General features: G+C 43.0%; 3 protein-coding genes across 3 annotated transcripts in view; all 3 read left to right on the top strand.

Moving 5' to 3' along the window:
- The window catches only part of LOC139389866 (serine/threonine-protein kinase NIM1-like), a 28939-nt gene extending 17503 nt beyond the window's left edge, over window positions 1-11436 (top strand). Inside the window, exons 5-7 of the mRNA XM_071136860.1 lie at window positions 9153-9272; window positions 9608-9756; window positions 10629-11436. Of these exons, the coding sequence (XP_070992961.1) occupies window positions 9153-9272; window positions 9608-9756; window positions 10629-11384 (1025 nt within the window). The 3' untranslated portion in view covers window positions 11385-11436. The remainder of the gene's footprint in view (window positions 1-9152; window positions 9273-9607; window positions 9757-10628) is intronic.
- Window positions 11437-15911: 4475 nt separating this feature from the next.
- LOC139389682 (cyclic AMP-responsive element-binding protein 3-like protein 3) lies at window positions 15912-22539 on the top strand. The gene is made up of 10 exons (XM_071136567.1): window positions 15912-16075; window positions 17230-17367; window positions 17621-18011; window positions 18474-18580; window positions 18856-18948; window positions 19360-19466; window positions 19656-19724; window positions 19842-19926; window positions 20615-20708; window positions 20939-22539. The coding sequence occupies exons 2-10, from the start codon at window positions 17230-17232 to the stop codon at window positions 21358-21360; spliced, it is 1506 nt and encodes a 501-aa protein (XP_070992668.1). The 5' UTR covers window positions 15912-16075; the 3' UTR covers window positions 21361-22539.
- Window positions 22540-25449: 2910 nt separating this feature from the next.
- Window positions 25450-27236, top strand: LOC139389468 (growth arrest and DNA damage-inducible protein GADD45 gamma-like). The gene is made up of 4 exons (XM_071136252.1): window positions 25450-25699; window positions 25829-25930; window positions 26051-26261; window positions 26476-27236. The coding sequence occupies exons 1-4, from the start codon at window positions 25641-25643 to the stop codon at window positions 26587-26589; spliced, it is 486 nt and encodes a 161-aa protein (XP_070992353.1). The 5' UTR covers window positions 25450-25640; the 3' UTR covers window positions 26590-27236.
- Window positions 27237-27558: the final 322 nt, after the last annotated feature.

Below are 27558 nucleotides of genomic sequence, written 5' to 3' on the forward strand. Positions count from 1 at the left end.
GTGACAGTACCCCCCCCCCCCCCCCCCAAAGGTGTGGACTCCGGCCGCAAAACCTGACTCTCAAGGGGAGGGTCCAGGTGGGCCCTCTTTACGGCAGCGGCTCTGGTGAGGGACGGAGACCCTCGCAGCGGGCCCCGGACAGAAGGGCGACTCTGGCTGCTCCGGACAGGAGGGTGACTCTGGCTGCTCCGGACAGGAGGGCGACTCTGTCAGCTCCGGACAGGAGGGCGACTCTGGCAGCTCCGGACAGGACACAGACACAGGACTCACCAGGCTGGGGAGACCTACTGGAGGCCTGGTCCGTGGAGGAGGCACAGGATAGACCGGGCTGTGGGGGAGCACTGGAGATCTGGTGCGTAGCCTTGTTACCACTCTTCCAGGCTGAATGCCCACTCTAGCCCGGCACGTGCAGGGAGCTGGAACAGGCCGCACTGGGATCTCCTGGCGAGCTGGGGAAACCGTGCCCAGAGTCGGTGCTGGATATCCTGGCCCGAGGAGACGCACTGGAGGTCTGGAGAGCAGGGCTGGCACCATCCGTCCTGGCTGGATCCTCACCCTAGCCCGGCAGATGCGGGGAGCTGGAATGTAGCGCACCGGGCTAAGAACGCGTACTGGAGATCTGTAGAGCCAAGCTGGCACAAGACGTGCAGGGCTGGGGAGGCACACAGGAGGCCTGGTGCGTGGGGCTGGCACAGTCTTCACCAGACGGCTAGCACGCACCTCAGGACGAGTATGGAGAGCTGACTCAGGTGGCATCAAATCGAGGACACGCTCCGTCGGGTGGCTGTCGGGCCTCATGCACCAACTCTCTCATTACTCTCTCCTCCAATCTCCCCATCAACTCACCTCCAATTTCACCCTGGCTGGCTCTGGTTCCATCCTCGGCTCCGCCGACCGTCCCGTGTGTCCCCCCATTTTTTTTATTGGGGCTGCCTCTCCTGGCCACTCTGCTTGGTCCTTTGGTGGTGGGTAGTTCTGTAACGGCTGTTCGAAGAAGAGGACCAAGGTGCAGCATGGTACGTGTTCATGATTTTTAATAAAACTGAACACTAGAACAAAAAATAACAAAGCGGCACAAACTAAACAGTTCTGTCTGGTGCAGACACACAAAACAGAAAATAACTACCTACAAAACCCATGTGGGCAAGAGCTACCTAAGAATGGTTCCCAATCAGAGACAACGATAGACAGCTGTCCCTGATTGAGAACCATACCCGGTCAACAACAAAGAAAAACAAAAACATAGAAAAAAGAACATAGAATGCCCACCCTAGTCACAGTGACACAGTTCGACACATACAACAACACAGTGGAATACACATGGAATAAACAAACATGCAATCAATAATACAGTAGAAAATTATATATACAGCATGTGCAAATTAGGTAGGATAAGGGAGGTAAGGCAATAAATAGGCCATGGTGGCGAAGTTATTACAATATAGCAATTAAACACTGGAATGGTAGGATGTGCAAAGGGGCAAGATAAATGAATAAATACAGTATGGGGATGAGGTAGTTTGGATGGGCTATTTACAGATGGGCTATGTACAGGTGCAGTGATCTGTGAGCTGCTCTGACAGCTGGTGCTTAAAGCTAATGAGGTAGGTAAGAGTCTCCAGCTTTAGTGATTTTTGCAGTTCGTTCCAGTCATTGGTTTCAGAGAACTGGAAGGAGAGGCGGCCAAATCAAGAATTGGATTTGGGGGTGACCAGAAGGATATACCTGCTGGAGCGTGTGCTACGGGTGGGTGCTGCTATGGTGACCAGTGAGCTGAGTTAAGGCGGGGCTTTACCTAGCAGAGACTTGTAGATGACCTGGAGCCAGTGGGTTTGGCGACGAGTATGAAGCGAGGGACATCCAACGAGAGCATACAGGTCGCAGTGCTGGGTAGTATATGGGGCTTTGGTGACAAAACGGATGGCACTGTGATAGACTGCATCCAATTTGTTGAGTAGAGTGTTGGAGGCTATTTTGTAAATGACATCACCGAAGTCAAGGATCGGTAGGATGGTCAGTTTTACTAGGGTATGTTTGGCAGCATGAGTGAAGGATGCTTTGTGGCAAAATATGAAGCCGATTTTAGATTTCATTTTGGATTGGAGATGTTTAATGTGAGTCTGGAAGGAGAGTTTACAGTCTAACCAGACACCTAGGTATTTGAGGTTGTCCACATATTCTAAGTCAGAACCGTCGAGAGTAGTGATGCTGGATGGGCGGGCAGGTGCGGGTAGCGATCAATTGAAGAGCATGTATTTATTTTTACTTGCATTTAAGAGCAGTTGGAGGCCACGGAAGGAGAGTTGTATGGCATTGAAGCTTGTCTGGAGGATAGTTAACACAGTGTCCAAAGAAGGGCCAGAGGTAATCAGAATGGTGTCCTTTGCATAGAGGTGGATCAAATAATCACCAGCAGCAAGAGCAACATCATTGATGTATACAGAGCAAAGAGTCAGACTGAGAATTGAACCCTGTGGCACCCCCAATGCTGATGGAAAATGCAACAGGGACAACCAGGCCACTTCAACCAGAGAAAAATCTGCAGATACTCTCCATTGCATAGGCTTGCTACTAGCTATGTTAATCAGGGTCTGAACATTTCCCAGGATATTGAACAACATTCCACATCAACTGAATATTGAATATAAACATTCCATTACCATAGTGACAGAATGAAACAGAAGTTTGGAAAGTTTCAGTCACTTATTTTTATTTTTTTATTTAATTTAACCTTTAACTAGGCAAGTCAGTTAAGAACAAATTCTTATTTAGAATGCCGGCCTACCAAAAGGCAAAAGGCCTCCTGCGAGCACGGGCTGGGATTTTTTTTTAAATGATATAAATATAGGACAAAACACACATCACGACAAGAGAGACTGAAGACAACAACATAGCAAGGCAGCAACACATGACAACACAGCATTGTAGTAACACAACATGACAACAATATGGTATCAACACACCATGGTAGCAGCACAAACATGGTACAAACATTATTGGGCACAGACAACAGCACAAAGGACAAGAAGGTAGAGACAACAATACATCACGCAAAGCAGCCACAACGTTCAGTAAGTGTCCATGATTGAGTCTTTGAATGAGGAGATTGAAATAAAATGGTCCAGTTTGAATGTTTGTTGCAGCTCTTTCCAGTTGCTAGCTGCAGCGAACTGAAAAGATCAGCAGCCCAGGGTTGTGTGGGCTTTGGGGACCATTGACAGAATGTGACTGGCAGCACAGGTGTTGTATGTGGATGATGAGCGCTGCAGTAGATATCTCAGATAGGGGGGAGTGAGGCTAAAGAGGGTTTTTTAAATAAGCATCAACCAGTGGGTCTTGCAACAGGTATACAGAGATGATTAGTTTACAGAGAAGTATAGAGTGCAGTGATGTATCCAATAAGGAGCATTGGTGGCAAATCTGATGGCCGAATGGTAAAGAACATATTTCCGCACCCTTACCTGCCAATCTATAAATGATGTCTCCGTAATCTAGCATGGGTTGGATGGTCATCTGAATGGCCCCAGAATAAATGGTAGCCATTTTACTGGCGCCTAACCAATTGTGCTATTATGTGTTATTTTTTCGCGTTATTTGTACATAATGTTTCTGCCACCTTATCTTACAGCAAAAAAAGAGCTTCTGGATATCAGGACAGTGATCACTCACCTCGGATTAGACAAAGATTTTTTCTTCAACAAGCAGGATGCACAGGATGTACTTCAGACACTCGACAAGGCCAAAATCCCTGTCATTGGCAAGAGAAAGAGAGACAGGTATAGAGGACACAGGGCGGGGTGCCTCGTAAGGATCCGTCGACGGTGAGTGGGAAATCTGCCTTTACCATCAATATTACTTGCCAACGTACAATCATTGGACAATAAATTAGACGAGGTACGATCACGAATATGCTAACAACGGGACATCAAAAACTGTAAAATCTTATGTTTCACCGAATCATGGCAGAATGACGACATGGAAAACATTCAGCTAGCAGCACAGGCTAGACAGAACAGCACACTCTGGTAAGACGAGGGTTGGCTGTCTGTGCATATTTGTTAACAACAGCTGGTGCACAAAATCGAAGGAAGTCTCTAGATTTTGCTCGCATGAAGTAGAGTATGTCATGATAAGCTGTAGACCACGCTATTTGCCAAGAGTTTTCATCATTTTTTTCCGTTGATGTTTTTTTACTACCACAGATGGACGCTGGCACTACTCCCTTTGTAGTCTGAAATAGTTTGCAGGCCATACCACATCCAACGAGCGTCGGAGCCGGTGTAGTACCATTCAATCTTAGTCCAGTATTGGCGCTTTGCCTGTTTGATGGATCATCGTATGGTATAGCAGGATTTCTTATAAGCTTCCAGGTTAGAGTGACGCACATTGAAAGTGGCAGCTATACCCTCTACCCTCTACCCTGTAATCCATGGCTTCTGGTTGGGGTATGTACGTACAGTCACTGTGGTCACTGTGGGGACAACGTCCTCGATGCTGAGTCAGCTGTATAAGGAAATAAGCAAACAGGAAACTGCTCACCCAGAGGCGACGCTCCTTTTGGCCGGGGACTTTAATGCAGGGAAACTTAAATCAGTTTTACCTGATTTCTATCAGTATGTTAAATGCGCAACCAGAGGGAAAGAAATTCTAGATCACCTTTACTCCACACACAAAGACGCGTACTAAGCTCTCCCTCGCCCTCCATTTGGCAAATCTGACCATAATTCTATCCTCCTAAATCCTGAAAAAAAATTAAAGCAGCAAGCACTAGTGACTCAGTCTATAAAAAAGTGATCAGATGAAGCAGATGCTAAACTACAGGACTGTTTTGCTAATGGCATGGAGGAGTACACCACTCAGTCACTGGCTTTATCAATAAGTGCATCGAGGACGTTGTCCCCACAGTGACTGTACGTACATACCCCAACCAGAAGCCATGGATTACAGGGTAGAGGGTAGAGGGTATAGCTGCCACTTTCAACGTGCGTCACTCTAACCTGGAAGCTTATAAGAAATCCTGCTATACCCTCCGATGATCCATCAAACAGGCAAAGCACCAATACTGGACTAAGATTGAATGGTACTACACCGGCTCCGACGCTCGTTGGATGTGGTAGGGCCTGCAAACTATTTCAGTCTACAAAGGGAAGCACGGCCGTGAGCTGCCCAGTGACACAAGCCTAACAGATGAGCTAAATGACTTCTATGCTCGCTTCGAGGCAAGCAACACTGAGGCATGCATGAAAGCATCAGCTGTTCTGGACGACTGTGTGATCACGCTCTCCAACGTGAGTAAGACCTTTAAACAAGTCAACATTCACAAGGCCGCTGGGCCAGACGTATAACCAGGACATGTGCTTCGGGCATGTGCTGACCAACTGGCAAGTGTCTTCACTGACATTTTCAACATGTCCCTGATTGAATCTGTAATACCAACATGCTTCAGGCAGACCACCATAGTCCCTGTGCCCAAGAGCACTAAGGTAACCTGCATGAATGACTACAGACCCGTAGCACTCACGTCCATAGCCATGAAGTGCTTTGAAAGGCAGGTAATTGCCCACATTAATGCCATTATCCCAGAAACCCTAGACCCACTCCAGTTTGCATACCGCTCAAACAGATCCACAGATGATGCAATCTCTATTGCACTCCACACGGCCCTTTCCCACCTCGACAAAAGGAACACCTATGTGAGAATGCTATTCATTGACTACAGCTCAGTGTTCAACACTATAGTGCCCTCAAAGCTCAGCACTAAGCTAAGGATCCTGGGATTAAACACCTCCCACTGCAACTGGATCCTGGACTTCCTGACGAGCCGCCCTCAGGTGGTGAGGGTAGGCAGCAACACATCTGATCCTCAACACTGGAGCCCCTCAGGGGTGCGTGCTCAGTCCCCTCCTGTACTCCCTGTTCACCCACGACTGCATGGCCAGGCACGACTCCAACACCATCATTACGTTTGCGGGCGACACAACAGTGGTAGGCCTGATCACCGACAACGACGAGACAGCCAATAGCGAGGAGGTCAGAGACCTGGCCGGGTGGTGCCAGAATAGCAACCTTTCCCTCAAAGTAATCAAGACAAAGGATATGATTGTGGACTACAGGAAAAGGAGGACCGAGCACGCCCCCATTCTTATCGACGGGGCTGTAGTGGAGCAGGGTGAGAGCTTAAAGTTCCTTGGTGTCCACATTACCAACCAAATAGAATGGTCCAAACACACCAAGACAGTCGTGAAGAGTGCATGACAAAATATATTCCCCCTCAGGAGACTGAAAAGATTTGGCATGGGTGCCCCTGCACATAGACTCTGTACCGGTACCACCTGTATATAGCCTCGCTATTGTTATTTTCACTGTCATTTAAAAAAAAAATTGTTGTTGTTTGCTTTACTTATCTATTGCTTACGTAATACCTATTTTTTACTTAAAAATTGCACTGTTGGTTAGGCTTGTAAGTAAGCATTTCACTGTAAGGTCTACACCTGTTGTATTCTGCGCACGTGACAAATAAACTTTGATTTGATTTTATCTGAATCTGGGTTAGTTTGGCAGCTGGGGTGAAAAAGGTGCGATTACGATAGAGGAAACCAAGTCTAGATATAACTTTAGCCTGCATCTTTGATATGTGCTGAGAGAAGGACACTGTACCATCTAGCCATACTCCCAAGTACTTGTATGAGGTGACTACCTCAAGCTCTAAACCCTCAGAGGTAGTAATCACACCTGTGGGGAGAGGGGAATTCTTCTTACCAAACCATAGGACCTTTATTTTGAAGGTGTTCAGAACAAGGTTACGAGTAGAGAAAGCTAGTTGGACTCTAAGAAAGCTTTGTTGTAGTGCATTTAACAGAATATCCGGAGAGGGGCCAACTGAGTATAAGACTGTATCTGCATATAAATTGATGAAAGAGCTTCATACTGCCTGAGCTATGTTGTTGATGTAAACTGAGAAGAGCGTGGGGCCTAGGATTGAGCCTTAGGTTACTCCCTTGGTGACAGACAGTAGCTGAGACAGCAGATTTTCTGACTTTATACACGGCACTCTTTGAGAGACGTAGTTAGCAAACCAGGGCAAAGACCCCTCAGAGACACCAATACTCCTTAGCCAGCCCACAAGAATGGAATGGTCTACCATATCAAAAGCTTTGGCCAAGTCAATAAAAATAGCAGCACAACATTGTTTAGAATCAAGGGCAATGGTGACATCATTGAGGACCTTTAAGGTTTCCATAACCTGAACGGAAACCAGATTGCACACCAGAGAGAATACTATAGACATCAAGAAAGCCAGTCAGTTGATTATTGACAAGTTTTTCCAACACTTGATAAACAGGGCAAAATAGAAATAGGCCTATAACAGTTAGGATCAGCTTGATCTCCCCTATAAATTATTGATGAACCGTGGCTGCCTTCCAAGCAATGGGAACCTCCCCATAAAGGAGAGACAGGTTAAACAGTTTGGAGATAGGCTTGGAGATGATATTGGCAGCAACCTTAAAGAAGAAAGGGTCTAAACCATCTGACCCAGATGTTTTTTTAGGGTCAAGATTCAGGAGCTCCTTTAGCACCTCGGAGTCAGTGACTGCCTGCAGGGAGAAACTTTGTAGCGGGGCAGGGGAAAAAGAGGGAGAAGCATCAGTTGATAGTCGCAGTAGAAGGGGTGGGAGATGAGGAAATGTTGGACAAGCAAGGAGGCATGGCTGAGTCAAATAGGAATCCTGACTTAATGAAGTGGTGATAAAAGAGCTTAGCAATGTGCTTCTTGTCAGTAACAACCACATCATCAACATTAAGGTACATGGGCAGCTGTGAGGAGGAGGGTTTATTCTCCAGGTCTTTAACCGTTTTTCTGAACTTCTTGGGGTTAGACCCACAGAGGGAACTGCTCCTTAAAGTAACTAACTTTGGCCTTCCGGATAGCCTGAGTGCACTTATTTCTCACTTGCCTGAACGAGAGCCTGTCAGCCAGAGTATGCATCTCAGTACAGTACATAGAGGTGTAAGTGTCACTACAGTACCTGGTTTGAATTCAGACTGTATCACATCGGGCTGTCTCATAGGGCAGCGCACACTTGGCCTGGGTTTGGCTGGGGTAGGCTGTCATTGTAAATAAGAATTAGTTCTTAACTGGCTTGCCTGGTTAAATCAAAAAAGGAGATTATAATTTTTGGAGTTATATTTTGTGGGATTGGTAATAATCTGAGAAAGATTTTAGGGAGTCCCATTGCTCTAGGACTTGGTCAGGTGGTTTAAGCATGTCCCAGTTTAGGTCACCTAGCAGGATGAATTCAGACTTAGTGTAAGGGGTCAGGAGAGAGCTTAGGGCAGGTAGGGTACAGACCAGAGCTGATGGAGGACGATGGCACCCAGCAACAGTCAACAAAGAGCTATTTGAAAGTTTAATGCTTAAAAAGAGCAAATCAAATTGTTTGAGGACAGACTTGGTGGAGATAACCAAGCACTGAAGCTGATCCTTGGTAAAGATTGCCACCTTTGGAAGATCTGTCTTGTCGAAAACGTTTATAACCAGAAAGGTTAAAATCAGTATTCAAAACACTCTACCACGTCTCAGTAATGACCAACACATCTGGATTGTAGCTGTGAACCCACACTTTCAATTTATGCATTTTAGGTAATAAGCTTCTAGTGTTATAACATGCAGAAAATCCAGGTTTTTATGAGAGCAAAAATCAGTGAAGCAGATATGATAACAAGTCAGAATTGGGGCTAGCAACAGTAGATGGGCCAGGGTGTACATGCACGTTTCCAGATATCATCAACAGTAATATTATGACATGTGTTTATTTATGTTTGGCTTGAAATGTTATAGAATTGACATGTTTTATCAGCCACATAGCTTGCTAATGCATAGAGATATATAAATATGAAGTGTGTGTTGACATCCACAAAATATTGAACCGTTGTATCTATAGAGAATAAAACACCATAAGATAAAACAGGAATATCTCTTTATTTTTGCCTAACTCTTCTCTCAAGGCCTGCCTTTTATTTCTACATTCTATGTTGACCTTAGGTATATAACAAAGGCTTAACGCTGACCCCAGGGAGAGTAGCTGCTGCATCAGGAACAGCTAATGGGAATCCTAATAAATAAATTAACATTTCCCTTTGTCCTCCCTCAGACAAGGTGGCCATTAAAATCCTGGATAAGACCAAGCTGGACCAAAAGACCCAGAGGTTACTATCCAGAGAGATATCCAGCATGGAGAGACTGCAACACCCCAACATCATACGCCTTTACGAGGGGGGTCACACGCACGCACACGCACACACACGCACACACACACACACACACACACACACACACACACACACACACACACACACACACACACACACACACACACACACACACACACACACACACACACACACACACACAGCCTCCCAGGCCTTGATAAACATCTATTACTGACAAGTAATGAGTTACACAAAGCATGGTCAGAAACTAATGTCATCAGTGCAGTGTACTTTTAAACAGAGTAGTGTCATTAAACAGAGTAGTGTAATTAAACAGAGTAGTGTAATTATCAGTAGATGCCTTGACCATCCTCTGTGTTTCTTCCTGGTGGGTGGCAGGTGGTGGAGACATTGTCACGGTTACATCTGGTGATGGAGTATGCAGGCGGAGGCGAGCTCTACACCAAGATCAGCACAGAGGGGAAACTGTCCGACATAGACAGCAAGATCGTCTTCTCTCAGATCCTCTCAGCTGTCAAACACATGGTATTTTTCTGGCCCAGGGCTACAGTCCTGCTCACATACGCTTTAATATAGATTATTATGTGTCCATACTGTATGTGTTTGAGTCAGTAATATCACAAGGCTTCCTGACCTCATTTGCTTTCTTTGAAACGTGTGTCCTCGTTTCCCAAATAAATATTATGCTGGGGTCATAAGAACAATTCAGACTCCACATCCGTAGATGAAAAGTGCTTAAAAACATTGTCTATTTTCTGTGGTGCAACATTGAATGCAGTGGAGGCTGCTGAGGGGAGATCGGCTCATGATAATGGCTGGAACGGCGCAAATGGTACAGCATCAAACACCTGGAAACCACGTGTTTGATACCATTCCACTGATTCCGCTCCAGTTATTACCACAAACCTGTTGTCACGACTTCCACCGAAGTCGGTTCCTCTCCTTGTTCGTGCGGCATTTGGCGGTCGGCGTCACCGGTCTTCTAGCCATCGTCAATCCACTTTTAATTTTCCATTTGTTTTGTCTTGTTTTCCTACACACCTGGTTTTCATTTCTCTCATTAATTGTTGTGTATTTAACCCTCTGTTCCCCCCATGTCTTTGTGTGGAATTGCTGTTGTAAGTGCTTGTGCACAAGTTTAATGGTGGGCGTCAAGTTTTGTACCCATTTTATCTATTTCTTTATGCCGTTGGTTTTGCGATTAAACTGCTCCGGCTATTACCTAGTTCTGCTCTCCTGCGTCTGACTTCCCTGCCACCGGTTACGCACCCCTTACACCTGTTCTCCCAAAATAAGGTGCCACCAACCTCCTGTGATTGAATGTCATTTAAAGAGTGAGATGTATTTACAGTATATACCGGTGTATTAACCAGATACATCTTTGACCTGCCCCACAGCATGACAACAGCATCATTCACCGTGACTTGAAGGCAGAGAACGTCTTCTACACCTGCAGCACCTGTGTCAAGGTGGGAGACTTCGGATTCAGCACTCTAAGCCGCCGCGACGAGACTCTCAACACCTTCTGCGGCTCCCCGCCCTACGCCGCGCCAGAGCTCTTCCGGGACGAACACTATCTGGGCATCTTCGTAGACATCTGGGCCCTGGGCATCATGCTGTTCTTCATGGTGACAGGAAGCATGCCCTTCAGGGCGGACACGGTTGCCAAGTTGAAGCGCTGTATCCTGGAGGGGGCCTATGTGCTGCCCACCTGGATACTGGAGCCCTGCCAGAGGCTGATCAGAGGCATCCTCCAGCCTCAGCCCTCAGATCGCTGCAGTGTAGAGCAGATAATGGGCTGTGAGTGGCTGCTGAGTGTAGACTTTCCCCGGGCCATGGAGCCCTTTAAACTGGACCCGTCCTATCTGGCCGAGAGCACACCTTCAGAGTTGGAGGAGGATGAGGCTCAGGTGAGGGGGGCACTGGAGACACTAGGGATCACCACAGAGCATATCTTGAATAATCAGGGGAAGGACTGTAGGAGTTCTATAACAGGTGTTTATAGGATTCTGTTGCACCGTGCGCACAAGAGGCGGGCAGTGGAGAGCATGCCTGCGGTTACGCATGTGGTCGGGGCCAGAGTGAGTAAAAAGGACCGGCTAAAGGCGTACCGCAGCTTACGGCACACCTCCAAGCTCTGTGTGATTCTGTGATGAAAAGCCTTTACTCCTATAGTTTAACTTTATTGTATTTTTTGTCAAACGATTAGAATGTATGTTACTGTGAATGAGGAATGAGATGGTGAATTTTAAATCAGTTTGATTTCTGCCTTGAATGTTGATCGGCAAAACATTAATCTCAGATACGCTAAGAAAGACAAAAAAAGTTTTAAAGTTGGGATTCAAGTGAGTATTTGTCTTTGTGAGAATATACTTTAGCCTGGGTGCCAGTCTTTCCCTAATTTATCTCACCAGAAAAGGCAAACATGTAACATATGGTTATCCAGCAGACATTTTTCTCCAAAGGAACCTGGGCGATTCCAGCATTATGTTCATAATACTTGCTCACAAAATCACAACTTAAATGTCTCACAGAATGGACAAACTAAATATAAATACAATTTTGATGTGTGTGTCTATATTACCCACCAGGGGGAATGTAATCCCCAAAAAATTGACTTCTAAATATTAGCATGTTGGAGAAATAAAGCAAATAAGAAGTGTTCTGGATGTTACATGAAATGCACAACCCACTGGGTACAGACATCAATTCAACATTTATTCCACGTTGGTTCAAAGCCATTTCTTTGAAATTATGTGGAAACAACATTGATTCAACCAGTGTGTGCCCAGTGGTAAGCTTCTTGGAAAGATTAAACACATTAGCAAACTTCTGTGAGTTTGTAAGTCTTAGGTCAAAACATGGATAGCCATTTTGAAGGAAAGGTTTGGCTGAGCATAAAAACAATAATTTTGAAAAGATTACTATTTTCATGATTAGCTTAGGGTGGAAAACGTATCGTTATGGATGTTACAGAGTCTGAAGTAGACATTCAAATCTTAAAGATTTCTTGATCAAAATCTATCCCAACACATTTGTTGTCATTTGGAATGTTTTTAAAATGTCAGCAGAAGGCATAGTACATTGGGATTGCGTAATTACAGGTAACTTGAATAGTATAGGCAGCACCACACCCTAAAGGTAATTATTTTAAGGTAGTTTAAAAGAATCCCCTTTCTGGTAATTGTGTATATATATATTATATATATATATATATATTATATATATATATATATATATATATATACAGTACTAACCAAAAGTTTGGACACACCTACTCATTCCAGCGTTTTTCTTTAGTTTTACTATTTTCTACATTGTAGAATTATCATGAAAACTATGAAATAACACATATTGACTCATGTCGTAACTTAAAACAATTTTAACAAATCAAAATATATTTTATATTTGAGATTCTTCAAAGTACCCGCCATTTGCCTTGATGACAGCTTTGCACACTCTTGGCATTCTCTCAACTAGCTTCATGAGGTAGTCACTTGGAATGCATTTCAATTAACAGCTGTGCCTTGTTTAAAGTTCATTTGTGGAATATCTTTTCTTCTTAATGTGTTTGAGCCAATCAGTTGTGTTGTGAGAAGGTAGAGGTGGTATACAGAAGATAGCCCTATTTGGTAAAAGACCAAGTCCATTATGGCAAGAACAGCTTAAATAAGCAAAGAGAAACGACCGTCCATTATTACTTTAAGACATGAAGGTCAGTCAATCTGGGAAATGTCAAAAACTTTTAAAGTTTTTTCAAGTGCAGTCTCAAAAACCGTCAAGCGCTATGATGAAACTGGTTCTCATGAGGACCACCACAGAAAAGGAAGACCCAGAGTTACCTCTGCTGCAGAGGATAAGTTCATTAGAGTTACCAGCCTCAGAAAATGCAGCCCAACTAAATGCTTCACGGAGTTCAAGTAACAGACACATCTCAACATCAACTGTTCAGAGGATATTGCATGAATCAGGCCTTCATGCTTGAATTGATGCAAAGAAACCACTACTAAAGGACACCAATAATAAGAAGAGACTTGCTTAGGCCAAGAAACACGAGCAATGGACATTAGACCGGCGGAAATATGTCCTTTCATCTGATGAGTCAAAATTTGAGAGTTTTCGTGCCAACCGCCGTGTCTTTCTGAGTAGGTGAACGGATGATCTCTGGATGAGGTGTTATGATGTGGGGGTGCTTTGCTGGTGACACTGTCGTGATTTATTTAGAATTCAAGGCACACTTAACCAGCATGGCTACCACAGCATTCTGTAGCGATACACCATCCTATCTGGTTTGCGCTTAGTGGGACTATCATTTGTTTTTCTACAGGACAATGACCCAACACACCTCCAGGCTGAGTAAGGGCTATTTGACCAAGAAGGAGCGTGATGGAGTCCTGCATCAGATGACCTGGCCTCCACAATCCCCCGACCTCAACCCAATTGAGATGGTTTAGGATGAGTTGGACCACAGAGTGAATGAAAAACAGCCAACAAGTGCTCAGCAAGACTTTTAGAAAAGCATTCCAGGTGAAGCTGGTTGAGAGAATGCCAAGAGTGTGCAAAGCTGTCAACAAGGCTACATTGGCTACATTGAACAATTTCAAATATAAAATATATTTTGATTTGTTTAACACTTTTTTGGTTACTACGTGATTCCATATGTGTCCAAACTTTTGACTGGTACTATATACATATATATACACACACACTACTGGTCAAAAGTTTTAGAACACCTACATTAGGTTACTACCTAATTCCATATGTGTTATTTCATAGTTTTGATGTCTTCACTATTATTCAACAATGTAGAAAATAGTAAAAATAAAGAAAATCCCTAGAATGAGTTGGTGTTTTTGTCCGGTAGTGCATATCAAAAGTAACCTTTACCAGTTGAATGTAGAATATTTTCTGAAATATTGCAATACAATATGCAAATGTAACAATATACATGTGCCAATCCACTTTTCTGAACACTTGATGAAGTCAGTATTTTGGGGTGACTTTCATTTGAAAAAGACACTTCAAGACTATTCATAGATTTTTGCTAAATTCTTCTCATCTTTCTATCTAGAAAACAGTACTGAAATGTATGAGAAATGCACTTTAGAATATATTTTCAGAGAGAATCTTAGCTAGAACACATCATTTTCAAGATAATTTTCGACAACAAATGCTTCAGTAAAAATCTGAAGAATACATCTGAGAACAAGCACACAAAATGTGGGATATGCACAAGCTTCTGAAGCTAAGACAATGTACATCAATATTCATCACATCCACAACAGTTACGTATATCACATAATGCTAAAAAAGGATACTGACAATGATGCCACAATCAACCCCATAAATCTGATGCTGCAATTTCATAAATATATATATATTTTTATTCAACTAGGCAAGTCAGTTAAGAACCAACTCTTATTTACAATGACAGCCTACCCCAGCCAAACCCAGACTCCCAATCACAGACAGATGTCATACAGCCTGGATTTGAATCAGGGTCGGTAGTTACACCTCTTACACTGAGAGACAGTGCCTAAGACCACTGCGCCAATCGGTAGCCCAATCAACTACATGAAGTGACTGAGCCTTGGTAACCCAGATGTAGCATTGTTGAATGCAGAGTCCAAGCTAATGAGAAGGAAGAATGTGATGATTTCTGTCTTGAATGTTCTATTGCACTTTTCCATGCCTTTGTTTTTCTATCCAGTTACATTAAGCCAGCACCATGACTCAATAGAAAATGTGATCTTCTATTTCATAAATGCATGTCAATATAATGCTTTGCACTCATTTTCCAGGAATCATGATATAGCCTGAGTGCCGGTCTGTTTGCGCTAAAATGCTTTGGCTTGACGATGAATAATGTAGTTGCCAAGAGCACAAACAGATCTGGGACCAGGCAAGAGAACTCCAGGTCAATGGTTGAAATTAACACATTGGCCTATTGGCCTGGTTGGGTTGAAAGTTACTTCGTACACCATACCTGTCAACTCCAAGGATTAGATTTTTTGATTGTCATTATGCTATATTGTTGCCCTATATGTCTTGTTAAAATATTAAATACAATTATGAAATGCTACGTTTGTTCTCTTGTAATGTTTTGATAAACTTCACTTGTGTTTTTTACTAAACTTTTTGTAAAGTTCCTCTGGGGTTAATGGGTTTATATTATGGAAAATAAAGATGCTGTACGTACCGATAAGAAACGACCCTTGTCTTACTTTCACTTTAATAACCACAACAGGCCTTAGTCGAATTATGTCGGCTGTAACCTGTGAATGAAACTGAGGAGGACATGAAGCATAAGGACAAGGAATGTGATGATTTCTGTCTTGAATGCCTTTGCCATGCCATGCCTTTGTTTTTCTATCCAGTTACATTAAGCCAGCACCATGACTCAATAGAAAATGTGATCTTCTATTTTATAAATGCATGTCAATATAATGCTTTGCACTCATTTTCCAGGAATCATGATATAGCCTGAACATCGATTCTCCATAAGGACAAGGGCGAAATCTTACGCACGCTAATTTGTATGCCCTCTTCAAACATTTCAATATTTTCTGAAGAAACTAAAATGTCGAACATGAGAAATGGCATTGTGTCATATCAACATCAAATTCATGAGCAGCACACACCATACTACATTTCCCATAAGGACAAGGGCGAAATCTTACGCACGCTAATTTGTCTTTACTGATGACGCAATATCTGTCTTGTTGGTAGGTGATTTAATCTGGAAGAGTGTACGAGACAGAAATTTGGAAGAGACAACAATAAAAATAATTGCACTGACTCACACGAATGCTATCCTACCTTATCAGGCTGTATATTGAGAAAGGTAAGAACATTTGAGGCATGAGAAATGAATGCTTTTTATTTGATTCGTAAACGAAAACATACAACGACCACGCCCTCTCAGCAACATTTGTTCATAGGAATCTATCGTGTTTGCTATCTAGCTAAATTAACGCGTTAGCTGCTGTCTGATTTTTTTTTTCAAACAAACCATGTCATTGTTATATCTGTGGCGGAGGTGTGCAGTTAATTAGGACCATCGATTCTTCATATTTAATGGAGATGTAATTTATCAAATTGGTTGGCCATGGAGCATGTATTGCATTGGCTGGTCAGCTATGCAGAAAATCATATTTTTTCAAACAAACTCTTGATTAGCTACATTAGCTATCTTGCTAGTTAATCTGATTGCCCAGTGCCTACCTACTAGCTAACTACTCATCCTTGTGTCTGTCACTGTCAGTGCATCGTGTCTATGCAAACAATGCTCTTGTAGCTAGCTAGGTAACGTTAGCAAGATAAACGACCAGGACAATGACAATGTAACGTAAACTGGATACCCAGCTAGCTAACTTGCTAACCTCCAGCCTACTGGGCACAGAAACTGGTGTTACAATAGTTTACTAGCTCGATTGACAGCATTATGGTATGTAGCTAATTAACTTGAAATGTAACTACTTTGTCTATATTTGAAGTGCAGTGTTCTATACTAACATTTGTGAGCTCACTCGGGCTTGTTTTGTTGATTCTCGTGTGACAAAAGGGGAAAGTGGGCGGGGCGAAGTATAGGAATGAGGTCGTTCATGGCGTCTAGAAGGGATACAGCTTTTGTCAAAATGTACTTTTCGTAACAGGTTTAGGAGAATTTACGCAGCAGGTTAGGTAAAGAGTTAGCGAAAATGTATAAAAACAACGTTTGACGTAAAATTTGACTAAATCTGTATCTCACCTAGACATAACCCATTCATTCATCTGCTGTATACTGTGTGGCAACTGCCAAACGCTAGGACGTGGCAACTCTCAATGCAATCTCTCTTAAGAATACCTCCTGACCAGAAATGACATGTAACGATAGTTATAATTCATTTATATGGTTTAGGGTATTCCTATTTACCTATTACTTTAACAAATAAATTAGTTCTGTCTCAACATTATTTTTCCAGAATTCATTTATTTATTGCTGGTTGTGTTTGCCAGATGTCAGTCACTGAGGATGTTCCTGATATGGATGGGGCGGATCTTCTGGGGATCCTGTTCCAGGAAGGAGAACCGGGAGCTAATGACCCCTTCTTCCCATATGGAAGTGGGCTAGAAAACTGGCTCTCTGAGCAAGATGTATGTCTCCCACTCAGGAATAACACTGTTTTATGTTTACTAACCGATAATAGTTTGATGATTGGCAGGAAACAAACCTTTAATTTAATTGCATGTTGTACTAGTAAAGCAGAAGTAGTTTATTATCAAATTACATCAAAATGTGACATACTTCCTTATTTTATAGCAGGTAAACTCTATTTCACAATTGTTCTTTGTGGGATAAACAAGTAATCTTGAATAGAATGGACACTAACTTCCTGCTGTATTGTAGATGCTGACAGGCATGGACACTGAGGACTTCCTGTCCAGCTTGCTTGAGGGAGAAAACAACATTGCCACCTCCTGTCCCTCCCAATCTCCACTGGGCAGCGATAGCGGCATCTCTGACGGCAGCAGCACTGGCGGCATAGTCGGACAGAATTTCCTGGCTTTCACCAGCTCCCATGGGAGTGACGGTGACCCTGCGCCCAGCCCAGGGTACTCCCTGTCCAGCCCAGACTACTCCAACAATCCCCTGATGGCCCTGGAGCTCCAGGCTGAGTACCCTCAGGCCCTGACCGTGCAGACAGACCACAGCTACTATCTGCTCCAGGAAGAGGACGTGGATGCTCTACAGAGCGTGAGGGCAGAGAAGCTGGATATGGATGTCTTTATTGATTTGGGTAAGTGTTGATCTAGACCTTTACACTTGGCTAACAGGTTCATAGCTTTGGGTGGTATGAAGGAGTAGTTGCATGACAATAAAATCTGTTGACAGTTCAATTAATTGGATAGTTTGTTGGTAGTTTGAGCATCTGCAGACTAACTCTAGGGGGCTACACATGACATATGAAGGGGTTCCCAGGTGTCTAACCTTACACCGCCCCCAGCCCAGCTGGTCATGAATCCTGAAGAATGTGTCACGCCAGCCAATCAGCAATCAGATGTTCAGTTAGGTGGAATTAGGTGGTGCCGGTCTTTATTTTCCCCATGCTTTTGAGATTAAGTTCAGACGATTTGAGTTCAGAGTCACTTGACTCATCCTTGGATTAGAACATTTCACAGAAATATCCTTGTAAGGTTCCATAACTTTACTGTTCATGTGAGACCATAAAGATCTGGTGTTGTTCTCTCGTGTTCATCAGACGACCTGGACAGTGAGGGGATGGAAATGGAACAGGATTATTCCAGTGAAGAACTACCCTGCGCTTTTTCCATAGAGGACTCTACACAGGACAACCAAGCGGATCTGGTGAGTTTCACATCATCAAATGGGTATTATAGATGAGAAAAGCAGAAGCACTATTGTCAAACCCAAAGATCAAACAAGTATTTAATAGGCTTGTCAAACTTATTCTCATTGTTTTAATAAGAATGGCATTAACTGTACTTGAGTTCATGAACAATTAAAATTTCACAAGACATAATCTTACAGTTTTGTCGGCACCCAGTGGCAAAGTTATGTAACTGTGCTGAAGATCTGTTGAAGGCCTTGTCTCTTAAAAATGTCTGTTTTCTTCCCTTCAGTTCCAGTTCAAGAAGATTGTCCTGACTGATGAGGAAAAGAGACTTCTTGCTAAAGAAGGGGCAGCCATACCGTCTTGCATGCCTCTTACTAAGGTAATTTCCTCCAGTTATTACAAGTGGTTGTTGACACTGGAGACCACCGAAACCACTGAGAACTTTGGTCCAAATGGCATACACTCCTTAAGAATGACAATGCCAGATTCTGGTGTTATCCAAGGACAGGGCAGACAATGACTAATGAGGTTCACAAGGGAGATGTGACACTAGCTACTTTGTAGCTACCTTAGTACTGAGGCTGCTAATATCAAGGGACAATGACTAGTGAACAGAAGATGTATTTTAAATTATTCAAATGACTCCTGTCTCCTGCAGAATCAATTCCAATCACACTAAATGAGAAACCTTCCCAGACAACTTGTTTGTCTCTAGCAGTGAGACCGCAGACTGCTCCTCAGCACTGTGTACATTACCATGTCAAGTGAGTAGTCTCTCTCGCTGTCTCAGACTGAGGAGAGGACACTGAAGAGGGTGAGGAGAAAGATCCGCAACAAGCAGTCGGCCCAGGAGAGTAGGAAGAAGAAGAAGGTGTATGTGGATGGCCTGGAGAACAGGTCAGAGAGAATGGATGGAGAGATCTCTGAAAATGAAATCAAAGGCACACGCAGTGCATTAGTCATTATATGATTTAAACTATTTCACTTCACCAATGTTTAGCCTGCTGTGTCTTCATTGGGTCAAAAGGTGTTTGTTTTAAATAAAGTTTGGTTGGTTGACTGAGTGTATTGCTGATTGGTCCCTAGGGTTTCCATCTGCACTGCTCACAACCAGGATCTGCAGAAGAAGGTCCAACTGCTGCAGAAGCAAAACATGTAAGACGCCACTACTGCCATTACCATGATTATGGAACCACTATTCTTATGTATGATGCACATCTGAGAATGAATGAATGACGTTTCTGATGGTAATTATTATTCTCCCCTGTCTAGGTCTCTAATAGAGCAGCTGATGAAGCTGCAGGGCATGATGAAGATGTCTACCATGAAGACAACCACCACCAGCACATGTGTCATGGTAAGAGGACTAACACACAGAGTAGAGCTTAACCCTCACACCACTTCATGGCCCCTGTTTTGCATGCTGGGAATTAGAGCATGTAGTAATTTACTGGTACTGAAAGAATCTCACACAAGTTTGTCTGCAGATGTATTTGGTTGTCAATCTTTTCCAAATTGAAGTTAAACCTTGTTAACACGGTGTGTGCTGAGGCGGCTTGCTACATCCTGTTCTTTCAGGGTGCCAGCCCAGCCTGTATGGTGACATTATTATAACTGATTTGGACATTATAGTAATATCAACCCTGATTGAGGCTTGATTATGTTTTCATATGGTGCTCCAGATGGTTGTAAGTGTCTCCCTCTTTAGGACCAGGAGAGCCTGTACTGTACTAGTATACTATTGAGGCTAAAGCCATTATTGTCCCACTGCCAAATAATGGTATGTTGGAACAATAAACTAACATGTACTTATGCTTTAGTTAATAAAGACTGGAGCCCTGCTTGGGTCTCTAATGAGAAGAATGATATTCTTATACAAGACAATGTTATTTTAGCATAAAAAAATGAATGGAAGATATAAAAAAGTTACGCAAATACTTCTTGCATAATTATTTGTAGACGGATGTATCATGTATTGGGTTTGTAAGCCTAGGTTGCACACACATTTGTCAGCTTTCTTACAGTTTTCTCTTCTCTCTGCTCAGGTGTTCCTGCTGTCTTTCTGCCTCATCGTCTTCCCCTCTGTCAACCCGTTTGGCCGCAGCCCTGGACAGAAGGAGATATACACCCCCTCCTCCGGTAAGTTAAAAAAAACTAGGATGGTCTGAAATGATAAAGCTATTTAAAAATAATAATAATATGAACAGAAGTTATTCTGTTCAAAATAGCTATTTTTTCTTTAAAGTAATGTTATGTATACAACAATAAATAACATCTAAAATTCATCAAATATTCCCTGTCTCTTCCCGTTATTAAGACGAGTAATGTATTTAAGATTGGAGCAGATGTTAAACCTTTCCCCTCTGTAGTTGTCTCCAGGACCCTGCGTTCTGTTGCTGTTGATGACACCCCAGACCCTCTGCCCCTGGATTACTCTGAGCCTGGAGAGGGAGTAGATGACGCTGAGCCTCGCAGTCTCCTCCTAGTGGCCAAGGTGGAGAACACCAAGGCCATGTTCACTGGCGGGCAGAACCACACACCAGACTACCAGAAAGTGGAGCAGTCTGAGTCTGAGAGTGGGTTCAACAGCAACTCATCTGCAGACTTCCCCAGTCCTGGTCAGGCCGAGCTGAAGCCGGGGGCTGGACCCGTGGCTGGGGGCCTGCAGGAGGGATCCAGGGATCCAGTGGGAACGGCTGTGGCTTATGAGGTTCCAGGGACCAAGGAGAACTGGACTGACAGGAAGCCTACATCTATCATTATACAGCAACACCGCTCGGACGAGATGTAAACAGAAGAGCTGGTGGTGAATGAACTAAAAAAGGGAATGGTGGGAGAGGGTTATTTTAAAGGTTTCAGTTATTGATCATGTTAATTGAAAGTTGGTGGATGAAGAGAAAAGGGTATTGGGACGTTTTTTTTATTACAGTATCCTCTGTCTCTACCTGATTGTCCTCCTCCTCCTTGTGATACTACTGTTCTTCTTGAAGCACTTTGTTCTAATGCCTTGTTCAAGTGCTAAAATGGACTACTGAGATTTCCATTGTTATGCATAGTCATCCTCTCATCGAGGGGAAAAAGCGCACTATGAGAATGAGTAGTAATGTGTAGACATCCCATGATTGCTGAATACTTTCTAAAACCTGAATTCTCTATTGAAAAACAAAACAAACTGACAACAGTTAATTCTGTCCACCTGTATGGTGCATCTCCAGTAGGTGTATGATATGTACCTTGCTAGCGATTTACCAGTTCCTTTCATAGTGGTGTTAAGTTCTCTGTTAGTTTGAAAAGTCAGCATCCATAGTATAAATGCATTCTCATGATTCTAGATCAAAACTGTTGATCTGTATACACTGCTTTAGCCATTGCAGGACATTTGGCCATTTTAGATTTTGTGTTAAAAACTATACATGTATTTCCCTTGTAACAAGGGTATTTGTGCTTTCTTTGATTTGTTTTGTGTACAAATTTAAATATGTCATAGTGCTCTAATTAATCCCCATTTTCAGGAGCCAGTTGCTGAACCATTTTTCACTAGTTTAGACCTTTTTAGTTACGAGCTGTTTCAGTCCTTTATCCAGTGGTTCATAGTCTGGGCCTGTTTTTACCCCTGGTTATCTTTCAAGTCTGTGTCATATGGAGAGGTGAACATTTAACATGTTAATTCAGTGTTGCAGTTTAACTATACTCAAATGTAATGACCTGTCAGTCCATTCAGCGAGGCATTTATGTTAGTGTTAGGGTACATTGTGTATTTTCTGGGTTATCAGTGATTTATGAAGTCTAAATGGTATTGGAACATTTGGTTATTTTTGTACCTATCAAAGAGATTTCATTTGGCTTAATCAGGTTAAAAGAAATCACTAATCCCGGTTTGAAATATAAATCGGACGGAATGATTAATGTACGTTTTCAACTCTTATTGTTTGACACTGATCGTCATTAAAAGTCCCTTTTTTAATTCAAATGATCTCCAGTTTCATGCTGAGTTGGGTGCTGTTCGGAAGGGCGCTGTTCAGTGGCAGTGGTGCTGAAACTGCCGATCAGGTAGGCCTTCTGTCCGTGGTGCTGCAACGTTGTTTAGCCTGTGTGTGCCATTTTGTAGGGGAGAACTGGGTTACCACAGGTTAGACATTTTGTCTTGGGGCTTCCCCCAATGCCTAGTTGATTTTGTTGGATCTCTTCCACAGGAGGACACGAACCGGAGTCCTGTCCCCCGGCTCTTGCCTTTTTTATGCAAGCCACCCCACCTCTCAGTAAAAAAAAATGTAGTGGCCCCCTTTAACGGTGGAGAGAAATGTACATTTTACAGTTAATTTCCTGCAATTCTACTCATTCTGGCACTGGGTTTAGAGAAAGCTTTGCAGTTTTAAAGCCAGTTTCCTGAAATTCTACACATTTTGTAATGACTCATGCCAATATATGTGTGAGAATGTTTAACAAAATCAATGAGGGCCCTCTGGAAGTCAGGGCCCCTGGGCATGTGCCGTATGTTATTCGGACATAATTACTACAAGTTTACATAGCTGGCTAGACTAACTACCAATCCCCCCCCAAAAAAATGTTAGCTGAAATGGCTAATTGACTGACTCAGTTACTGACAAGATAACTGCTGATGCAATACCACATTTTGAAATTGCACCTGGTGTATACTCTTCTTACTCTCAATAGTAAATTGAGATTAAGCCAACTGAACTCCATAAGTGACTGCTTATGCCTGGAACCAGGTGTGGAGGCAGGAGGAGATGTTATGTTTAACAGGCTACCTATCACCACCTGGCTTCTATTTGCTTTTTGGGCTGCTAATCTCAAATATGAGGGCTTTGAATTGACATTGACAAATTGTTATTATTTGATGGTTCCATTTTTGTTTTAGTCAATTGGGAAATAAGAGTTATTGGGCCAACTATGTTTTTAAGTTAGACATTCAATTCCATTTTTTAAACACAGTATACATGTTGAAATTCTTCGAACAAATAGACTGATATTGAGGCTATCATGTCAACGGCTGCCATTCATCATGCCAAACATTTTCAAGTTTGGTTTGACCATGTCAGCAAGGGATTGCAAGAGCACAAACAGATTTTGGACTGCTAAAGCTGGCCCAATTTTCAACATGTTTAGGCTACTTCACTTGAAAGGTGATGGAGTGATGAAAGGATCTATGATGGTGGATGGAGGGATGAAAGGATCTATGATGGAAGGATGAAAGGATGTATAATGGTGGATGGAGGGAATTAAGGATAGTGTGTGGTAGCATCATTGATTCAACACTCATAACAAAAGAGAGAATAACAGCACCTGATTATCCCTTTCTGTAAGGAATATGACTTATAATGGAGTGTCATCTTGACTGGTTATATAGGGGAATGGTCATTCTCATGTACTACCACCAAGGGGCGACTTCTGCACAGTTTTAGCATTATGCATCCTTTGACTAATACCCAACGCCGTGTAAAGGGTGGCCTGCCCATGTTAGCTTATATTGTATATCAGATCTGATAATAGTTACTGTGTTATAATAACACTTTATTATAATAACCATAAATGAATCCTATGTATTATCTAACTTTCTATTGGTGTGCGTTTGAGAAGCCTAATCAGATTAAATGTGCGTAGGCCTGTAGCCTCTGGTAGACTAAGCGTTTGGAGGCAATCGCAGAGACAACTGACGATGCACTCTATGAATAGGTTAGGCTAAATTAATATTTATAAAGAAAACATAAAAATAGTCCTAGTGGAGTCCCTATAGGATTAGCCCTAAATTGCATTCCAATTTCAGTGTGCGGTAGGCCAGAGCTACTAGTTAGGGGTCGATTCCATCCATAATGCTGATTATCAGCTTTGTAGCGTGATTAACATTTACAGGAAATGTTCCCGCATTAGCGGAGACTGCATTCACGGTAAATGCTGCATATGTCGGAAATTACCTTTAAATTTCAAGCATGCTATTAATGCTGAACTTTGGCGAGCCAGTGAGATTTGTCTGTCAAGTCTTTATTCATGCTCTGACAGATTACTGAAAAGAGTGTGGATAGGTAAAACGTATCAATCAAACAATCAATCAGAATGATAAAAAGTGAAAAGCGGGCGAACCACTCTTTATGAGCGCATGCATCTGTCCGCATCGGTTTCAGTTGCCTCCCACCACACACACAACACACACACACCCTGCCTCCACCGAGCCCCGGTCCTCATCTTGAAAGAACAGGAGGCAGGTGGGGCACGCGCCTATTATTCTATCAGAGCCGCCTTTGTCTTGGCGATAAATCGCCACGCGCCAAGAAGGGCAATTATATGCTTGCTCCCTCAGACGCGAAACAAAACACAGGCGTGTGCCGGGTGCAAGCTGTTGTCTTCGGCTTGTCATTGTCCAGTGAAAAAAAACGTTTATTTTTCAGTAAGCGCCACTGCTAAGATTTGTCTTGGAGCCAAGAACAACTTTGTGGAACTAGTTATGGCATACCTTTTATATTTGAAGTTGCTGTAAGTAGCCTATATCAACATCTTTACAACGTTTGGCTTTAGTGCAATCGTTAAAAAAATCATCCATGACCATTTGCATAAGTAAAAACATTGCACATATAAAACAAGGTGGAGGCTAAGAGCCACTAAAGTGCACACATGTCCAAGGAGTGCATAACAATTATACAACTCAACAAAATATAACAGGTTAGAAGGTTGGTTCAGTTACAGCTCCTCGAGGCTAGTTGCTCTTTGTGGTGATTTGTTTTCAAATCGACAGAAAAGGGGGACTTTTAGTTTTTCACAGTACTGATGTAGACATCAAGCCACGAGTGAGGTGGGGGAGATTTCTTGTAATCCTACCCCCACTTGGGGTCGTCAAGAAACGCTACTGTAACACGTTGGAGTCGTCACATACCCAAAGCACATCACTACAGTCAGGAGGGGAAAACCACGCCTCTTGCCGAGAAATTCCGCTGACCTGATATATAAGCATTGAAGCACTGCCATACCTCAGAATAACGCAAGAACTACTGGTGAACAACGAATCTGTATATATCTGTATATTCTTTAACAATCCCGATACACACTTGGATTACAATCATGACACTGGAACTAGAAGATATCTTTGGACAGGAGAGCGCACTCGACGCCACAGATAGGTAAATACACATTTTAACATTCTTAATACGAATGCAAACCTAGGCTACTGTAGTCGGAAATGTTTGATAATGTGTTACTTACTATGTAATGACTTTATAATAATACCGGTGTCTTTTTTTCGTCTTCAGAGTGCAAAGTGCAGGCACAGCCCTGGAGGAGTTGTTGGTGTCTGCAAAGAAGCAGGACTACCTTACCGTTGGAGTCTATGAGTCTGCCAAAATTATGAATGTGTAAGTACACTCCTTTTGTTTTATATGTCATGCAGAATAATTATTCATGCACAGATATGCTACATAGCCAAGTCTACAATTGCATGGCTTCTAAACAGCTAATATTGTTTATGCCAACAGTGATCCAGACAATGTGGCATTCTGCGTTCTGGCGACAGACGAGGAGTACGAATGCGACATCGCTCTCCAGATCCACTTCACCCTCATCCAGGCTTTCTGCTTCGATAACGACATAAACGTGGTACGCGTTAACGATATCGAGCGCCTGGCTGAACTCGTGGGCACAGAAGAGGCCGGCGAACCCAAGGACGCACATTGCATTCTTGTCACGGTACGTCCTGATCTACCGGTTTGATCACGAGTCATCCAGTCAGCATATTTTCCCCATGCGCATAGTTATTGCGTATAACAGTCGCCCTGTGCGCTGTCAACGCAATCTGTCAATGCAATCATAATGTCAATCATTCAATCTAATTCGATATTATATAGTTTAGCTGTCTACCTGATGTCATTGTCATGATTCTAATCATCTCTCTTTCTCACAGAGCCCTGGTGCTGAGTCATGGAAAGACCCTGCTCTGGACAAACTGCATCTGTTTTGTGAGGAGAGCCGCAGTGTGTATGACTGGGTTCCCACCATCACTCTCCCTGAACGCTGAACAACCAACCCTCTGCATGCTTCATTTGTTGATGATGAAGAGAGCATAAAATGACCGGAACCTCAGGGTTTGAAGTCTGCCTATTGGAATACACGGCTGTGGCTGTAACCCAGGACTTAATGTGCAGTCTGGGATGGCAGTGCAGTTTCTGGATTACCCCGTGGAGGGGTCAGGGCTCACATGTGGACTGGCTCAGGTGTATGTGGACTGGGCCCATGTCATGTCATTAAAGCCTGGACCAGGGTGAGGAGTTGAACTGGACTGGACTCTGCAGTACATAGATCATGATCCTATAGCTGCTCTGACAAGGGCCAATGGTAAGGGGTGAACGGAGGAGATGGCCAGAGAAAGAAAGATAAGGGAGAAGAAACGGATGAGTGAAAATGTGTAACATGATTGGATGTAAGGTGGTGGCAGAAAGACACGTGAAAGAAGGTGAATAACACAAGAGAAAGGAAAATATTGGACTTTTCCAAAGCCAATGGGCAATGCTCGGATTGAAACTCAAACATTCATTTTCTAAACATTATTATTTTCTTAATTATTTTTGCTGTCAAATGATGCAAAAACACATGCAACGTTGTTCTGTTTGTTATGAAACTGTAAAAGCATTTTACACAATTTCTTAATAAATGCTTTAAACTTTACTCAAGTTCTGTGCAAAAGTTATTGTCCTGTGCAGTCATCACCAGGGATGAGCAGTTTGCACTCATTGAACCCAGTCTCTGATAGAGTGGAATCTGATAGGATGAACCTGCTGCAGAGTGGCTTCTGATTGGACAGAGATAGCTGAGGCAGGAAGTGTGGCACAAAGAACCCCAGGCTGCAGCAAAGAAAGCAAGAAAGAGAGAGAGAGGGGAAGGGGGTGGGGTGACAGAGAGAGAGAGTAACAGAAGGAGAGGGTAAGAATGGTAGAGGGAGGGAGTAAGGGAGCACGGTTGCAACACAATAGCAGTTCAGATACATGCT

Source organism: Oncorhynchus clarkii, chromosome 30 (assembly GCF_045791955.1).
Source record: "Oncorhynchus clarkii lewisi isolate Uvic-CL-2024 chromosome 30, UVic_Ocla_1.0, whole genome shotgun sequence".
Classification (NCBI taxonomy): domain Eukaryota; kingdom Metazoa; phylum Chordata; class Actinopteri; order Salmoniformes; family Salmonidae; genus Oncorhynchus; species Oncorhynchus clarkii.